Source organism: Cinclus cinclus, chromosome 3, assembly GCF_963662255.1.
Source record: "Cinclus cinclus chromosome 3, bCinCin1.1, whole genome shotgun sequence".
Taxonomy (NCBI): Eukaryota; Metazoa; Chordata; class Aves; order Passeriformes; family Cinclidae; genus Cinclus; species Cinclus cinclus.
Genome location: NC_085048.1, coordinates 17,743,614 through 17,761,865, shown reverse-complemented (window position 1 = coordinate 17,761,865; position 18,252 = coordinate 17,743,614). Strand labels below are relative to the sequence as shown.

Genomic DNA, 18,252 nt, shown 5'->3' with positions numbered 1-18,252 from the left:
ATGATTAAATGTAATATTATTTGCAAAATAATTGAAAGGAAGTAAAAATTAGATATTTACTATGTATCTCATTATTGAAGAGAACAAAACAGCACAGCTTCAATTCTTTTCAAGCAGTTTGTCTCATGTTACAAATGCACTACTTCCCACTGCTCCAAATAGCCCATAGGTTAACCACATAGTTCAACTACTCAGATACTCTAGTTCTCCAGAAGTCTGGGTTTGAAAAATTGCTGTTTTTAAGAGCAATTTTGCTCTTGTTCAGGCTGTTTTGAAATTTTATTTTTTCTATATCTGTTATTTAGAAAAGAATAACTCTCTGATGTAAGTACACTGTTGAGTGTTCTTAATGTTCTTTGGCTTTCGTATTTGTTCCACAGTGTGTAATGAAACATTTGTAAGAAGCAGTTGTTACAGCAGGGCAACGCTCTGAAAAATTACAGTCCATTTTACATGAGATGCTGCTAGCCTTGATGGGGTAACCTAGAAAGATAGGAGATTTTGAGGTTGTTGAGGAAGGGAAATTGTGTCAGAAAGTTCACGATTTTTTCCAGATTATTTTACTTAGTGATGGAAAAGATCACTTGCAGCCCAGCAATGCCAATGTGTGGACTTCCTAGAACAAGTCCCTCCAACATTACTCATCATCCTTCAGGTAATCACAGGCAATCCACTTGGAAGGAACTGTGTCAATTGGAAGTGTGAAAGAGGTCCAGGTCATCAGCTTGGACAGCTTTTTGGGTCTGGTGTTCTTAGGGTAACTGCACACATGATGCTAGAGCATCATGTAGTATTCTTCCACAGGCCATGTGTATGTCTCCACATCTTTTTCAATATTAAAAATAAGCTATTTTGTCTAAGAAAAATCCTTGCAGATCATGTCCGTATTTGAGGCACTTGAGTGCTTCTGCCACAGATGATGCAGGGAGCAGAAGTTCTGGACAGTCTGGCCAGGTCTTGTAATCACCTGTCTTGTGATTGAGTTTTGGGTCCTGGGGCAATCTCTGAACCATTGGCTATTGGTTGGCTATTTCATACAAGTTACGAGGATATTGATGGTAAATGTGATCTTAAGGAAGATAGTCTATTTCATAATTATATGCCTCAGTTAATTTTTAACAGTTGAACATACCAACTGTGTCCATAATCTGATAATTTGTATGGAGAATAGGATCAAGGTTGAATGGAGCTGACCTGCTAGTTGTAGATATCTCATATACTTCCAACATGATTATGATGTGGGAATAGCTATCAAATATTCCTTACATAGTTTTGAGGAGAGAGAAATGTCATTTGCAGGGATATAGGAGAACACAAGCAGTTCTTTTTTGTCTAGTGTTAAACTATGTTATGCTGGATTATGGATGAAGAAATTTAGTATTCATGCACTGTTAACCAGCTAATTTAAATAATAAAATACAGATACATCATTCCTTTATTTTGGTTGAAAAATATTAGTATGAATACACAATCCACTGCTATTTGGCAATTTTGTGTATCATTTTGTGGTGTAATAAGCATAAAAGAAAGGGCTTAATTCAACATTTTAATTTTGATTCATGGTATATAAATGGAGTAAGCACTTAAAAGTCAATTTAAAAAGTGAGAGTACAGATATAAATAATGTACCCATTAATTGTAATACAGATAATGCTTCGCATAATTTCTTTGTATTCAATATCTTCATAATAAAAAATGTAGTTTGAGGAACATGAGGAAGTTTTCTGTGTTTTATACCTGAAGTAGGGAAACTTACAGCAGTGAGAATAGTCCCTCATCTATTAATCTCTGAGAAATCTCTCTCAAAGAATTTAAGTTACAAATAGCTGTATGAAAAGTAAAAGATGCTTTTCCATTAATTTAATTTAACATGGCCAATAAATCCTCTTAATTTCCCACTGAAACTCGCCTAAGACTGTTTCCCTTTCAGCAGTGCTGCTAATCTCCATTTCCTCCTCATATTTTGTATGGTATTTGCAGCCATGATGTGGTGATCCCATTATTGTTGTCTTTATCATGGCTGTAAGATCTAGTCCTTCTGGAATCTTCCTATCCAGGTTTCTGTGGGCTCTTTGTTCAGTTGTCTGCCTTGCCTGGAGGAGTGCAGCCTGTCAGGACCTTGATTCTGCCAGGATCCTTGTGTTGGCCAGTGGGGTTGGTTAAGGCACTCATATATCATTCCTGATTGATAAGGAGCAGAGAACAAACTGTTCTCATCTTCTAGTAAAATCTTAAAATTCTTTGGTTATAGATTTATTTATTTTTAAATTAATCTGCGTAAAGACGCTAAAAAGTCCTATTTTTACGTATAATTTTTTCTTTCATAATAGGTTGGTCCTTAGGTCAGGAGCTCTGTTTTACATGGCTTCCTGCACATCTTTGTAATGTGTGGGATATATAAGGCTGAATTTTTGTCATCGTTCTCATGACAGATGAATTTCAGGAATTTTTTTTTTTTAAGGATTTTATCTTTATACTTACAGTCTGACCCACTTCTATTCATACATTTTGTGTCTGGGTTCCTCGTGATATATAATAATATCTCATATGATAGCTTGCCTAACCTGAGACACCCTTTCCATTATTAAGTCTATTGTGTTTCTGAATCCGTGAGAGCCAGCAGTTAAAACTGAACATTAAAATGCTATTTCATTTTTTTATGAGGTAATTTGGTCTTGTTTCTGGTTAATAGGGCAGAAAGTTCCAGAAAAGTTAATGCTACCAAAATCAACCTTCTAAAGCTACAAAACTTGTGAATAATTTTTGTATTGCAAAGGGAGGAAAATAAACTATGCATAAGTAAAAACTGAACTTCTCTTCCCCTGACCAGAAGCTTATGTAACATGGGATGGGGATTTCTTTCCCTTTCCCCTTTTCATCCTCCTTATGATGATGCAACATCATCCATATTCCTCCAAATGAAATCAGTCTTCTATTCTCTGGTGGGAAGGGCCTAAATAAGGAACATGGTATTAAATATTTAGTTGTGTGTGTTCTAGACATTTATTTCATAGTGTATTCCTTCCCTTGAGCTCTGGTTCGAAACAAGGTTTTGAAAAGCGTGGCAGTGTTGGCACTAGGGATTCACTGGTGTGTCCTGCAATACAATGGCACTTCTGGATGGCTAGTGATAGTTTAAAAAAATAACATCATTTCTTATATATATATATATTTATATAAAATCTTTTATTCTGTCTGTATAAAATGGTGTGAGTCTAGATATCACAACTTCTTCAGCACTTCTCACTACTGATACTTTTATGACATTACTAATATCCACTGTATTTAGAATTTTTATCAGAAATAATGAAAAAAAGATAGAAAAAAATGTGTATGATTTAGTTTTTAATTTGTCCTTAGTTACTCAAGCAATGGTGTTAATTTGTTTCTTTTGTTCAGTATTGAAATTCCAGTAGTCCTAAAGGAATATGTCAAACATGGTCTGGAACTGTCACACTAACCCATGTTATTAGTCAGTTATCAGTGCTGATGTCTAAGGTGAACTGTAATAATTGTTACTACATTTTGTAAGCTTACAAAATAGCAAAATTTGTAGTGAGAGACTTGTTTTATGTCTGTTGATGTGGAGATACTGTGTTAGCTATGAAAACACTTATCCAAAGTATTTCTCTAATACCCACAAGAGACATTTTACAGGTCTCTGGCCTGTGTATAGTGCAGAGGACTCAGTATAGTTGCAAGGTCTACCTGATGCTAGGTCCTGTTTCTGAATGTCAGCCTATGCCATAAGTTAGGACAGACTTAGACTGTGGAAATTATCTCCTTTATGTGATGCCTCTACAGTGGTGTTTGGCCATTTTGAGTTTACTGTCTTCATTTCTTTTTCTCTTCTACTTGTCTATGCTAGTAGGAGGCAGGCTGACTGAAGCTTCCCTTTCTTAATTTATGGGGTCTGATGATGGTATAAATCATCCTTTTTTTCACCCTCATCAGATTTGGTTAGTGGAATAACTGTGGCAGGATGTGAAGAGGTATGGAGAAAAAAGATTATTATTAATAATAAAAGGATTAATAATAAAAGATTGTGATAGGTAGAGAAACAAAAGGAAGTAATCAATGTAGAAACAAAGATAAGAGGAGAAATGCACAGGCTAAAGAAATGATGTCTTAGAGAGTGCTCCTCTTTGTTGATAAATTTGGCAGGAAAGCAGAAAGAAATACTCCATTTTAGTACTGTTTTTTTTCTTGTGTTACCACAAATATTGCCTTAAGTTAACGCTCCCATGTCAACTGATTCAGTCTTGACAGTTGCTCAGGGGAGTTCTTCATTCAAGCTTGTGATGGCAGTTAAAAACATATTAAAACCTCTAGTGGAACTGGTTACCCATTATTTTATTTTCATGATTGTGTATCTCTCTTCTGCCTCTTTAAATTCACTGTTCAGTTACTTCAGAGCTACTGTCTACCTGTAAAATCAGCCAATACAGCTTGAATAAATACCACTCAAATGTTGTGGTTCCACTTGGTTATTCAGGCTACTCAGACATGGAAATAGATTTTTTTTTTTTCTGAAATAATACAGATATTTTAGTTAGGAAATACATGTATAATCTAAAGGGGTAGAGTACTGCTAAAATAGTTGTGCATTCGTTCCCAAGGCTTCATGGTCTCATTGCCAGCTTTACACAGGATTTCTTAATACTATGAGCAAGTAACTAATTTCTAAATTCTGCCTTATTACAGTTATCAGTAGGTAAGATTTAGGGTGATGTCTTTGCTGCAGGGCAATTTTTGTAGAGTTTTCCTGCATCCTTTCTGATATGTTTTCATTTCTTCAATGCAAGTAACTCCAAATTACTGAAGAGGTATTTTTGAAACTTTTTAAAACCAGGTCATGATTCAGAGTTTCTATTCTTAGGTCATATGCAGTTAAATTGTGAAGTACATGCAAGCATGTAATTTCAGATAAAATTTTCAAAACCTATTCTTTAAATGGTTATAAACATTTAGTCTCCTATCTCATCTTCAGTCTCTCTGTATTGAAGGTAATAAACAAAAACTTGGAAACTAATCTATTGAACTGGGATTTTTAAGTGTACTTTTAATTTCTAATCAGCGAAGCTGGGATTTGACGTTTGCTGCATTATCCCTCTTAAAAATCCTGTAAATTATACGAATACATTGTTGGTAGAAGTATATTTGTGCATATATATCTATGTATATATATATGTGTAAAGCAGAATATTTTTCAGAAACTTGATTTTGTGTATTTCTCTGATAGCCAGTGAAGGAAGAAATTGTTTCTTTTGTTTTGGTTTGGGGTTTTTTACTATTCTAAGTTCTCACTTTATTTTTTCAGTAATTGATTATCTGCTTTTCTGTTGCTTTTTGGCATTTGAGATTTGTTGAACAAGCTATAGAAGGCAGATCAGAAAGCATTTCTGGTTACTGGCTTGCAACAAGGAAATCCAAAGATAAAATAGCTGGTCATTGGAATACTTTTTTCTGCTCCAAAAGGGCTGCAGATGAGGACTGCAGTTTGAATTTGATTGACATGAGGTGATGTTTATGTTTTGACAGTTATGAAAATGTGCAGCTGTTCATAAAGAAATAGAAACTGAAATCTGTGGTCTTAGAAAATTCTACCTGATCTTGCTCTTTATTCCATCTGTTCCCATGCTTTCAGCGTATCCATTTTCCTTTCAGCAGACTGCTTTTTACTTTTTAGTTTTGCCTTTTGTATGATGATAATACATATATATACATACGAATGATATTAATTCATGTGAAAGTGACAATCAAACGTCACATTCCTTGGAAAAATCTCCAGTGTATTTAAAAGTGATTGCTAAGAAAATTATCTTAAACCATTTTCCATTATAATTTTTTTTGTATTATTATGAAACTGCTAAAGAGGAGCAACATAAGTCAACTGTAAAAAATCAAGCTAGAATAAGACCTGTTTAACTTAAAGATAAAATTTCAATATATAGCAGTAGTTTTAGGGTAATACCTTGTGTGGAAATTATCTAAGCTTAGCTGGCATAGTTTTACTGTGTAAGAGGACATTACTGTAAATATCAGAAGTATGACGTAGAGAGCAAAATCCATTCTCCTGTGCTAACTAAACATTTTGATTACAGGATATGCTATTTGTTTCAAATACTTCCTTGACATGTTGCCCTGTTAAATTCAGTACTGAGTGAAATATAATAGGGTGCAAGGGTTTAATTCAGAGTAGTTTGTTCAGGGTTTCAGGCTGCAGAAGGCAGTCTGTGATAAATTCAGTGTTTATATAAAATTTTATTGTCCATAGTGGGATACCACAGGAATAGATATGTATGCCTGCTTATAAATGGAAACCTGTTACAGAGAAATATGTCTTTCCCTGCATGTTTTAAGTGGCCTAAAAGCAAGTAGGTAAAACTTTTCAGAAGAGGTAATGTAATCCTTAGTCTAACAAGCACGTGTTTTATTTGTGTTAAAGCTGAGTGTTAATGCAGTCAATCGTACTTTCTTGTTTTTGTAGGGTTTTTTTTCCCCCCAGTATGTTAATTGAGGGAAGTATAGGCGTTTTTTTTCCCCTGCTAATCTTCTTTTTTTTTCATTAAATTTTCTACTCAAAATTCTACAACTTGCCTTTCAGACTTTGCTAATACTATTATTATTGATGTATTCGAGTCATCAGCAAATGCTGTTTACTTCTTCCCAATCGTTTTCTTGTTAAACTAGACAAAGTAAAATGAAAATCACAGTGTTTTCTGAAAATCTTTTGCCTTTAAGTCCACATCTTGTCAGTTCTATCACAGCTGTTAACAAGTTAGAGAATTGCAATGCTGAACAGATCTCTTCAGGTGCATTTTCTATTACTGCCATGTATTTCTTTTTGAGGAGTGTGTGTAGATTGTATCAGCACTTTACATAAGTAGCACTCATTGAAAACTTTACCAAATTGAAGTAAATTTATGGCCCTTATTTTAACCAGAAAATCAGTCTATTACTGTAGGAGCTAAATTAGATACATTACCCATACCTCATACAGTTTAACTAAAAAGAAGTTTACTTCTACACAGGAACATACCTAGGAAAATGCACTTAACCAAAAATCTCAAGAGTTTATAATTTATAAGGAGTGTATTTAAGGTCTATATTTGGATTGAGTGGCTTGAAGAAGTGCTGCAGGTTTTTTTATGAGCCATTTGCTCATCTGATTTGACCTGAAATTGCACAATACTGTGCACATGAACTGGTAGGAAAGCCTTACCAGTGGTAGAAGTGCATTTCTTTTCTTCTTTCCCCAGTTGTCACATTTGTATGAGAACATATATTGTTTTGTGCATTCTCAAAAAAAAAAAAAACCTAAACAAAAAACTCCTGCTATTCAGAAGGATTATAAGAAACTGGGGCACAGAAAGAGTAGTGTTTATGATATTTTAAATAAAGTTAGTCGCTTGCTTAATAAGCAATAGGTAACAGACATTGATTGGATGGATTTGCTGGATGTTTAATATAAGTAAAAATTCTTCTGTTTATGTCATGAGTTTCAAAAACAAAGAGAAGAAACAGATGCCAGAGTTTTAGATTCTCCTGTGAAAAATTGTAATACAAATTCTGTTTTGAAAATTCTTTGCATTAACTAACCTTACACCCTGAGCCAGCTTTCTTCTGGTTTTGTGTGAGAGATCTGTGACCACACTTGATGTACTACTGAGGATCTCACTGGTATATTTTTTGGTCACGAGCTGTGAAGGAAATACTAAGCGGATGAGAAATAATGCATCCATACAGTACATTTTGAAGTAATATAATTCTGAATGCCTGTTACAACTGAGGATTTAGTTATAATAGAAAAGAATGAGATTCTTATGGAGTCTAAGTTGACCTGGAGTCACATTCATCATTCTGCCATCCTCTGACACCACTTCTGAAGATGTTGGTAGTGGTTTATTCTTTCCTCTCAGGGATTGTAGTAGAGTGGTTTCATTCAGCAATACATAAGATCAATACTTTACAAAATACAGAATTCAAAAAAACTGTGTCACAAAACATTATGTAGATTTCATAAAAAAATGATAATGTGAGATGCTTCTTCTGTGCTCCATTAAATACCTGTCTATTTGTATGTTGAGTTCTGGTACTAATTCAGGTTTTCTATATGAGTGTTTATTGAATTGACCTTTTGTTGCATTTTACAAGTGGATGTAAATATATAAACTTGTTCAGAATTGACTATGCTGCAGCACAGTCATTAACCAAAATGGTGCTAAATCTTCAGCTTCTTTCAGTTTTTTGCAAAAATTTTTCCCCCCTTTTTTTGCTTTTGCCTCAGAAATTCCATTGAGTGCAGCAGAAGGTGCATCATCAGTAAATTAAGACCACATTCTCCAAAAGAGAAGTACCAAACTAACTGTTTCTTGGCACTCCTGTTTTTTTGACAGGATTACTTTGGGTCATTGAAGAGGTGGTAGAGATGGAACCAGCCAGAGTTCAGATTTGTTCACATAGGTTTGCAGTGCAGTTTGCAGCATGTCTGCAAAGTAATTTTTCTCTGGTATTTTGGCACAGAAATTACTGTTAAATTGTTTTCAACTTCCTTTTTGTTGTTCTTGTTCACTGCCTGTACTGATTGTATCTTCTGTCATGCTAGGCACTATTCAGAATACATACATAAAATATTTCACATCATTTGTGACTGGTTGGGTCAACTTCTACATGTCTCTTAATAGAACTTCAAAGGCAGTTTTATTTTCTTAATGTGTTTTCCACATGTGATGATGCATGAAACTCCTGTGTACATCCATTACAGGACCACAGCAGTCAGGGAAGCCATTGGGAATAGTTACCATGAGCAAAAGAGAATTTATGTAGATGTAAGTGTCTTACTGTGAAGGTCATAATTAGTGAGTCTTGTGATTAAAATTTTGTCAACCTTTAAAAAAAGTCTAGAGTCAGTGACTCATTTTGTATAGCATTTGCCTCTTTGACATACAAGCCTGTTAAGAACAGGTGCAAAAATCTATTTAGAAAGCTCATGAGTCCTGTTTTTGAGAAAAGATGAGGCAAGAGGTAACTTGAGAGAGAAATCCCCTTAGACTATGTGTAAAGCAAATGTACGTATTAAAATATTAGAAATGTGGTGATGCCTTGGAGTGGCTACCTAAAGCAGAGGATAGCCAAGATTAAAAGAATAAAAGCAGGTATTACTGAAGGCCTTCAATAAGTACACTTCGGGCAGTCAGAAGCCTCTGAGGGGCTACACCCAGGATGGATGATGGTCAGGAGTTTTTCAGATATAAGTTTGGTCCATTTGCATATCAGATGTTAATCCTGCAATTACAATTTCAGGTAATGAAGACATTTATTCCAAGTTCTCTCTCCCCCCACCAACAACAACTTCAGTGTTGTTTACTTCTCTCAGGGCCTGAGATCATAAGGTGCCCTTGAGTTTCAGGCCTAGAGAGGAATTGTTTTGCCTGGATAAAATGGGAGAACAGTAGCTGACAAGGCTGTGGAGTTTTAGAGTTATACGCTAATGCAGTACAGGATCTGAAAATAATAAAACCTAAGTCCTAAGGCATCAGTGGCATGGTATTTTCCAAGACCTATATCCCCATTACACCAGCTCTGATTTGGTTTCAGTAGTGGTGTTTAGTTTATGCTCAGTATTGTTTGTGTGTCAGGATTATGCAGTTACCTGAAAGCAAGGTGTTGCACACATTAGGGTTCAGGTGAACTTCTGAAACTGCCTGTGAAGTCAGCCAGGATGCCCATGAATATAGACAGTGAGGCCTTTGGCAATGCTACTACTACTACTAATAATAATAATAATAATAATTTAATAATAATGACAATAACAACAGCAATAGTAGTAGTATTAAACTAGTATCAATTTAATTTTTCTCCCCAAATATGCCTAAAATTCCCTATTCTTTGATGTTTTGAATGAACCAGATGTTACACAAAAATATGCCAAGAGGTTTATGCCCTGGTTATATCTCTTTCACAAGCATACTTTGAAGGCCAGTAATTTCATCTTATTTCTTCTCTATTGGTTGTAAAATATACATAATTATTAAATGCTAATAGTAATGTAGCTGCAACTTGAGTAAACTTCATTTTTTTAATCCTTCATTTTAATTAAAGAAATCTTAAATGAAATATTGTATTTCCCAGTACAACTTGTTTTTGAAAATTTGAGTTAGGTGCACCTTCTTCTTGTTTTCTTGATTATGGTTAACTTGTGTTTGCCTGTTTAAAATGTTTTAAACATGTCTCATGATATAGCTGAGAAGAAGTTCCCTATTTCCTCATCTTTCACATTTTTCATCAGGAGGAGAAAAAGATAAGAAGGCAAAATGGACTTTATGCTATAAACACTAGTGAGACGTACCTTTTTTAATGTAGGCAAATCACAACTGATCATTATAGCAAACACACATAACAAAATTAATTGTGTTTCTAGGTTCCATGGTTCCTTTCTCCATGCGGATTTTGCATGCTGAACTTCCTCAGTACTTAGGAAATCCTCAGGAATCACTAGACAGACTGCACAGTATGAAGATAATCTGCGCCAAGGTAACAGCATCTCTAGGCACTAACATTTCTTAATGTTTAAGAAATAAATTTTATTGTCCTTATAAAGAACATTAATTTTCAATTATGACATTTTTTACTCCATCTTGATGCAAGTAAGAAATGTGCTATTAAAAGTAATGAGGTGCCTCTTCCATTTTGAGAGAGATCCTTCTCTTCTCTGTGGTAGGTCTGGCTCAATTGAGTAGAACAGAGGACAACTTTCATGCTTTTTGCCAGACAAGACGTGGAGCACAGTAAGCCAATGGGTTTAAGGGCAAGTAGGAGAGATTTCTTTCCTTCACTGAGCTGTGTCCAGCTTGCTGAAAAGAGTTGCTAATGACCTTGATCCTTCAGAAATAGTCCAAATAACCGGTTTTAGAAACAACAGTCATTTAGGAATATAAATACAACCTGCTGAGTTTGGTTGGGGTTTTTGTTTTGTTTTGTCAAATGCTGTAATACAGAATTATGGCCTAAATTCTAATGTGGGATTTGTGGGTGCTGAAATTGGAGTCACAGTGTTGTGAGCACTTACTTTATCCACTAAAACCAGCAACCCTGAACCATAAGTGTTCATCATTAAATTATTTTTTTTCACACAAATCTTTCCCTAGTAGTCTAATGCACTAGTAACCATGAATTTTACAACATGGTGAACTGTAGAAGAAATGCAGCGTTATTGCTTTATCTATGACACTTGAAAATTCAAAACTGTATATAAGATAAACGTGTGATTACTTTTAATTTTCAGTATTCCTTGCAAGTTTCCTATATTTCCTCCTTAAAATAACTGGGATAAGGAAAGTGGAAGGATTTGATAATTGCCAGTTGTGTAGTTGTAATGGCATCAGGTGTATGAAATCGCCTTCCTTCTAACACAGTAATGTGTAGGAAAACCAAATGCTTACAGTAAAAACCCCAGATATTTTTATTTTTAAGGGAAAAAAATGAATAGTTTAGGTGATAAGAGGTGAAAGTGGCATTTATTATGAAGTTGGAAAGAATTGATTGGGAAACTGCTGAGAGAGATATCTAATTTGGCCAAGAAGTTGTACTTGACAGCTGCTGTTACCTCTCAGCTAGTATCACTGGCCAGCTATTCTCTCCAGCCCTCTTCGTAAACAGTCCTCAATTTGAAGTAACTCTGTTCTTGTAGGAAATGCCATACATATCTATTGCAAGATTTTATGGAACTTCTACTAATATTTGCCTGCCTTAGTGTGCAGCAGATTGGCTGTTTCACATCTTGGGTTTATGCAGTCTGATATTAAGTACTGCACTGTCTGCCCTCAGTCATGAAGGCTCCACTACCTTCCAAAGCTAAACTTGTTTCTAAGTTCCTTAATCTTGTAAAAAAGAGAGAAAACTGAATGTGAGTCTGGCAGACTTATTTGAAATGGCCATCTCTCAGTTACAGTGTGATCAGTCATGATTCTCTGCAGGTTAAAGATTGCTGGTCAATAAGGGAATGAAATAAAAGGAAATTAACTCTGTCCCCCCCCACACACACACTCCTTTATAAGACCCTTCTACAGCCTTGAGGTGGCTCTAGAGGCCTTTGATGTTTTTGTCCAAGTGCATATCCTTAGAGCATATCTGGTGTACCAAGGAAGCTTTTAAATTATAATAGACGATTTTGTTTGAACATGAACTAGGCTGATTATTTGTTTAAATAAGGGAAACTGAATATGGTGGAGAAGATTAAATAGAAATAAAGGAGAGTTAGAAATTGATATATATGTATTTCTCTGCCCACTAAGTTCTTAAAGAACAGGTCTCTCTACTCATGTTATCAGTCCATCAATTGCTAGTGACCTGAGTCACTGCAAATTCTGTTACCCCTTGTACTCTTGGAGAATGCTGCTTTAAGCTGCTCCACATCTTCCACACGCTCTTCTGAGTAGTCTCTTGTTGTCTGCACTTGGTGTTGGTTCAGAGATTGTCACCTCTTTGCCTTTGCCTTCCTGTGTCTGAGTTTGCAAGGTTTCTCCTGTGTTAGTGTGTTTTGTTGCAGCAAGAAAAACAACAATATCCCTTTGGTTCTGACAGCTTCCTCTAGAGCCAGGATACAGTAGCCAGGACAAGCTGTTGTCTATACTGATGGATTCTTCTTTTAAAAGTACAGCAGACAGATAACTACTAGCAAAACATCCTTCTTGGAAACATTTCCAATCAGTTATTCTAAATACCTCATTGCAGACTACTTCTATTTGTTTGCATTCATTTAAGTAGCTTAGTTTTTGGAGCAATTCAAGGACAACTATAGAAAGAAAAGTGTGAAAAAAGTGTAAATATAACTGTGTTTTTAAAAGACAATTGTAAATTGGTAATTTAACCATTTGAAGTCAGGCCTGGCTGATAAAAACATTGTCTTTATGCTGTTTGTCTGACTATCTGGATCTCAACTGGAATGTTCAAGAATATGGTTCTAATACATAAAAAACTCATGGCATAACCAAGAAAATAAGATAAAGAATGTACACTCATTAGTCTTAATATTAGTATGTGACACTTGGGAACCATTTGGGTTATAACAGAATTAATTGGGGAGCTTTCAACCAAAAGCCTCTAGTGTTTTACCTCCCTTTTCTAAGAAGTGGAAAAATAATCTTTGGTCATCCGTATTTACAGAAGGGCATACGAATCATCATTATGTAAATGAGATGATCTTGGAGTCATAAAAGCTGGAAGAAAGAGAAGACCTATTAGCTCACCTAGTCTGTCTCTCTGCAATGCAAGATTGTTTTGTAGTTTTTAATGAGCCAGCCTATGGTGCTGAGGCCACATCCCCTGGGAGGTTATTCCAGGCTAATGGTAGTGCATTCTGATCATAAGAAAATTTGTCTTCCTATTTCATTCCTGTTCCTTAATGTAACAGCAAGGCTTTTTCATATCCAATACTTGCTTTTAGTCTGCTAAATTCTTTATTACTTTTTGTTGTAGATATTCTACAGACACATGTCAACTTTAGATTAACCACTCAAAGATGAAACTGTATTTAGTTTGGTTACTTGTTCTTTACAGCCTCCTTCTACTTACACATCTCTGGTACCTGAAGCAGGATTGGAGGTTGGGTGCAAAAGTGTTATTTTAATTTTTCCAGAATATATGTATCCATATATATATATTTCCTGCAGTAATGTTTTTACCTATTCCAGTATTTCTGCAAGTGTCTAATCAAGATCTGGTTAGGTATTTTGCATCTTTTTCTATATGAACAACATTTGGGAAACAAATTACATGTAGTGCCAAATGGGTGTTACAGCCTGGGAGAGGAATCCAGTGAAATTGTTGCTGTCTCTGTGTTATTGCTGGTCTTCCCAACATGAACTGCCTCAGTGAGTTTTCCCATCTCTAAGTCTGCCTTGAAATAAATAGTCTTTGAATAGCCAGCCAATAAGAGTAACAATAGTAACTGAAATCACAAAAGGATTTGTTCTTTTCAAGTGTTCATTTAAAAACATTTAAAAGCATGATCACTTTAGTGCTAATAATGCTGAAGACATGCTAAGAAATGCTTAGATGGAGATCAAAATGTGAAAAGGACAACTGTCAGGTTAAATCTAAACTGTTGTTTGTAGGTACCTATGCTTCCCTAGATGTTTGAGGGAGAGCTCCTGGAAATTTACACATTTCATAGTATAATATATTTCACTTTTAAACCTGTGTCCCTCAACTGCCAGAGCCATACTGGGCTCTTCTACCAGGTGGGTGGAGCAGCAGCAAGCGGGTTAACAGCCTTACTTCCTAAAAAGACTTCCGCAGGTGTTATATCTGCAAAACTTGTCAAAAATACTTTGTGCCACTTACCCATCAGTCACAACTTCTGTAGTTCCACCAGTCTCCTTCAGCTCCTGAAGTTATGTTCCTCCCTGGCCCTTTCCTTCACACTCTTCCAAATCTGGCCTTCCATGTCTGTTTTAATTCCAAGTTGTTGAACTTTTCAGTCTCTTAGGTTTGATTACTGGAAGCTTCTAGTTGCTAAGATGACATAAGTTTTCTGTTTCTCATATGCTACTTCAGTCTAGAGGGTATTTGTCTTGACACCTTGTTTTTTAAGATGATAGAAACTATGATGACCCTGTACCAGTCTGAGTAGCCAAAAAGCCACAGTTCCAGAAGCACCAAAAAAGGCTGAATGGTGGTATGTGTATATTAATAATTATGGCATAGAGGCAGTAGGGCATGAAACAGAAGACTCAATGAAGTAGTACTAGCCAGTGAAACCAATTAGTGTGCATAACAATATGAACAAGTGTTCAAAACAAGAAAAAGCACAGGTCATATGTAAAACTGTTGAATTAAATAGTAGAAGTGTTCAATCATAATTTTCTTCATAGTAAGAACATGGGTGGTTAGAGCTGTGTCATGTGACATTGCTGGAATAAACAGTTTACCACCTAAATATTTCATATTGACTAAATGCAGTAACTTACATTGAGAAACTGTCAGAATCATTAATGTTACTATTGAACAATTCTTGGAAAATGGAGAAATGCCCAAATACTGGAGAACTGCAAGTGATGTTTTTGTACTTAAGGGCAAAAGAGAGATAAACCTAGGGAATAAAACAATTAGCCTCAAATCATCACCAAGCTCTGTTTTAATGATGTTGAGCTTGAGGTCACAGCTAGATATCCCTAAGTAATGTCACAGAATGGTTAATGTGGTACTCTAATTGTATGCTAATATCTAATTCTTCCTTTTTGATTATGTTAATGAGAATGTTTTCAGAGAAATCCATTTTATTTTTAAACAAGACAACATGCCACCTTGATGAAGGCCCCTTATGTTTATACTGTTTCAATAGTAGGAACTTTGGACCTTACTGAATCTGAGAGGAAATCACTAGGTATTTTGTAGGGGAAGAGAAAGATAAGAGTTTTTAGACCACAGAAAGTAGATCATAAAGTGGTTTGGATTTGTGGGAGAGAAGAATATGGGTGTTTTTCTGACAAAGGTGTCTTATTATACACTAGGCATTTAACACTGAAAGGTGGCACTTTGGTTTCAAAGTGATTTCTAGGTGGCTGCACTGCTTTTGAAAGTGGGACTGAGTGTCAGTCTTGCAGGTATGCCACTGCCAGCTCATAAATTGCCACCTGTCAGCTAAGATGCAGTATCTACTTGTGTATGCTCATAGCCTCTCAAAATCTGAGGTGAGGCAGCTCAGTCTAGCTCTCTGACCAAAGTTTACAGTAAACCATATGACCTTGTATTTGTCACGGCCTAACAGTACTTACCAGGAAAGTTAGCCTGGCTCAGATGGCAGGCAGTAAATGTTCTACATTCATGGTATGCCTCTCCATGCTCTTAAGTTTTTTGTAGCTGAATTTATGAACTTCAAAACTTTAGTCTGTGAAAAGGGCTTAGTATCTCATAGGGCAATATATTCCAACTTCATACATCTAAAATTGGTGGTATGAGATGACTTTCTGGAGGTAGAGATTATCTTGCTTGGCTGTAGAAAACACCAACATACTTTGCAAGGCCAGATTAATTCAGCCCATCTTATTTTTCAAGGACTTCCTTTGTTGATTTGAAGTGGACTTTGTTGGTTTAGAAACACACATTTATTTCTTATACTGCCAAAAACTGAAAGCTCTTCGTTTCGAAGTGCACTCAGTCCCCAGAAGAGGCAGTGCCTTGTATTTCCTTCCTTGGGTACCACAGTGGCTGAAACAGCAGGTGGCCCCTACTAGGTTTTTGAAGGAAATCTCAGGCATCATCCTACAACCGAAGTTATACATCTGTAACAGGGGAAATGGGGTCATCTCTGGGATTTGGAAAATTAATTTGGAGAATTGTAATGGAATTAGGAAAAGGAAAGTTGACTTGTGTTTCAAATGGAGCCTTGCATGCATATTTTAAAATTGCTTCAGACACAATCGTCATTAAGTATACATTTCCATTCTTCTAATAAAACAACAAATGTTTCATTCACTCAACAATTTACATGATTTAAAATCTACAATAAATTTAAAAAAGCAATAAGCCCCAAAGTTTGAGAAGAACTAAGGAATACTTCATTAAAGACAAAAACATGGAACTAAAGAAACTGAAGCCCATATTAGGGTGAAGAAGTCAGAAGGCTGTGGCCTTCTCTGAAAAAGTTGGTTTTGACTTACACTGTGGTCATTAATGTTCATTCTCTGGCAGAGCATGTTGTCTGTCTTAATTAACAAAATGTATATGACCCTAGAGTGTGCTAACATTTAATGTTCTAGAAGTGTCATAAACTGAACTCTAACATCCTTGTACAGTGCAATGTAGAAGTGCAATTGATCTAGCTATGGTAATAACCAGTAATTTTCACCTGTACCTGGGTGAAGCATTCCTGCATAAATTGGTTTACACAGAGACTGTCCATTGTAGATAATTTGCATTAAATATATAGTGCTGTTTAAACTCATGTTGGTTACTTTTTAAAAATTACTACAGATACTAGAAAATTTGGAACAAGGCTTAGCTGAAGATGGAAGTATGACTAACATTACACAGGAGAACAGACAAGGTAGGTATTCTTTAAACACTTTTTTTCACAGACAGTGTGTTTTTATTGATTGCCTGAATGTGCCAGAAGTTTTCACAAGACTGCCCCAGACTGGTTAAAACTGTAATTTTGTGATCTTATAGCCTACTCAGCCCCTGAAATGATACACCTTGTACTACTTTTTGCTGAAATTAATTTCACAGTTTTGCCCTTGTGCAATAAATCAATTCTTTTTCTTACTTGGGAGAAACAACATGGCTGTTATCCTTTAGTGATGAATATATAAGTATATTGCTATTGCAGCTAGATGGTTGTTGCATCTTAAGCCTTGACTGACTCCTCTCAAAACTCATGTCTGCCATCCACTCAGATTTTCAGATTGAACTACCACCATAGAATGGCTACTGTGGCTTAGGGTGCTGCTGCACAGATGTCTGAATCTCACTCTAGCTGTATGGTACTTAGATTCCTGAAATATCTAAGGCACTTATTAGAATAATACTTAGTTTATATTGAGCTACATCAACACTTTCATCATTTTATATCCAGTTACGTTTTCTCCTGTTCCTTCTTTCTTAGTGATGCTACTTCAATAGTATGGGGCAAATTACTGCACAGGAAAATGGTGATCAGGACAAGCTTTTTTTTAACAGAATTTGTACTTGTGAGGTCATTTGAGTATACTTGAAAATTAGACAAGAGGGGATGTTTTAGGCATTGCTGTGGATTGTTTGGAGCCCTCATGACACCTAGCAAGTTCAAAACACACACCAAAGAAACCAAAAAACTTTCACATTTAGCTAGTCTAAGGAATGTTACCGAGTTCTTTCTTGGAAGAGACCATTTACACAGAGCCTGTGGAAGGTAGAAGTCTGGCTCTGAGATAGAAGAGGCTGGATAGAGCTAATAGCAGAAAAAACATGTAACTAATCCCTTAAAACTGTATCCATATGGAAAGGTGCAGACCTGTCTGAACTATTTTTCTACCTGGTCTTCAATTTTACTGGATGTTAAAGTTGTTTTAATGTGTCACTGTACCTGACTTGATACACATTTTGAATGCATCCTAAAAACATGAACATACATGAGCAGCATATATGATAAAGGCATTTGCACATATAGTCAAATGAATACATTTACTACTCTTCTCAGAAGGGAAAAAGGGAAATAATCCTACGCTGAAGTTAGACACAGCACTTCGTAAGTTTCTGTTCTTTTACCTA

At 35.7% G+C, this 18,252-nt stretch overlaps 1 protein-coding gene across 2 annotated transcripts in view; it reads left to right on the top strand.

The window, feature by feature from the left end:
• Window positions 1–18,252, top strand: part of TRAPPC12 (trafficking protein particle complex subunit 12) — a 49,042-nt gene that overhangs the window by 13,280 nt on the left and 17,510 nt on the right. For both annotated transcript variants that reach the window (XM_062489718.1, XM_062489717.1), the window contains 2 exons: window positions 10,424–10,536; window positions 16,978–17,050. In XM_062489718.1, coding sequence (XP_062345702.1) covers window positions 10,424–10,536; window positions 16,978–17,050 — 186 coding nt within the window. The remainder of the gene's footprint in view (window positions 1–10,423; window positions 10,537–16,977; window positions 17,051–18,252) is intronic.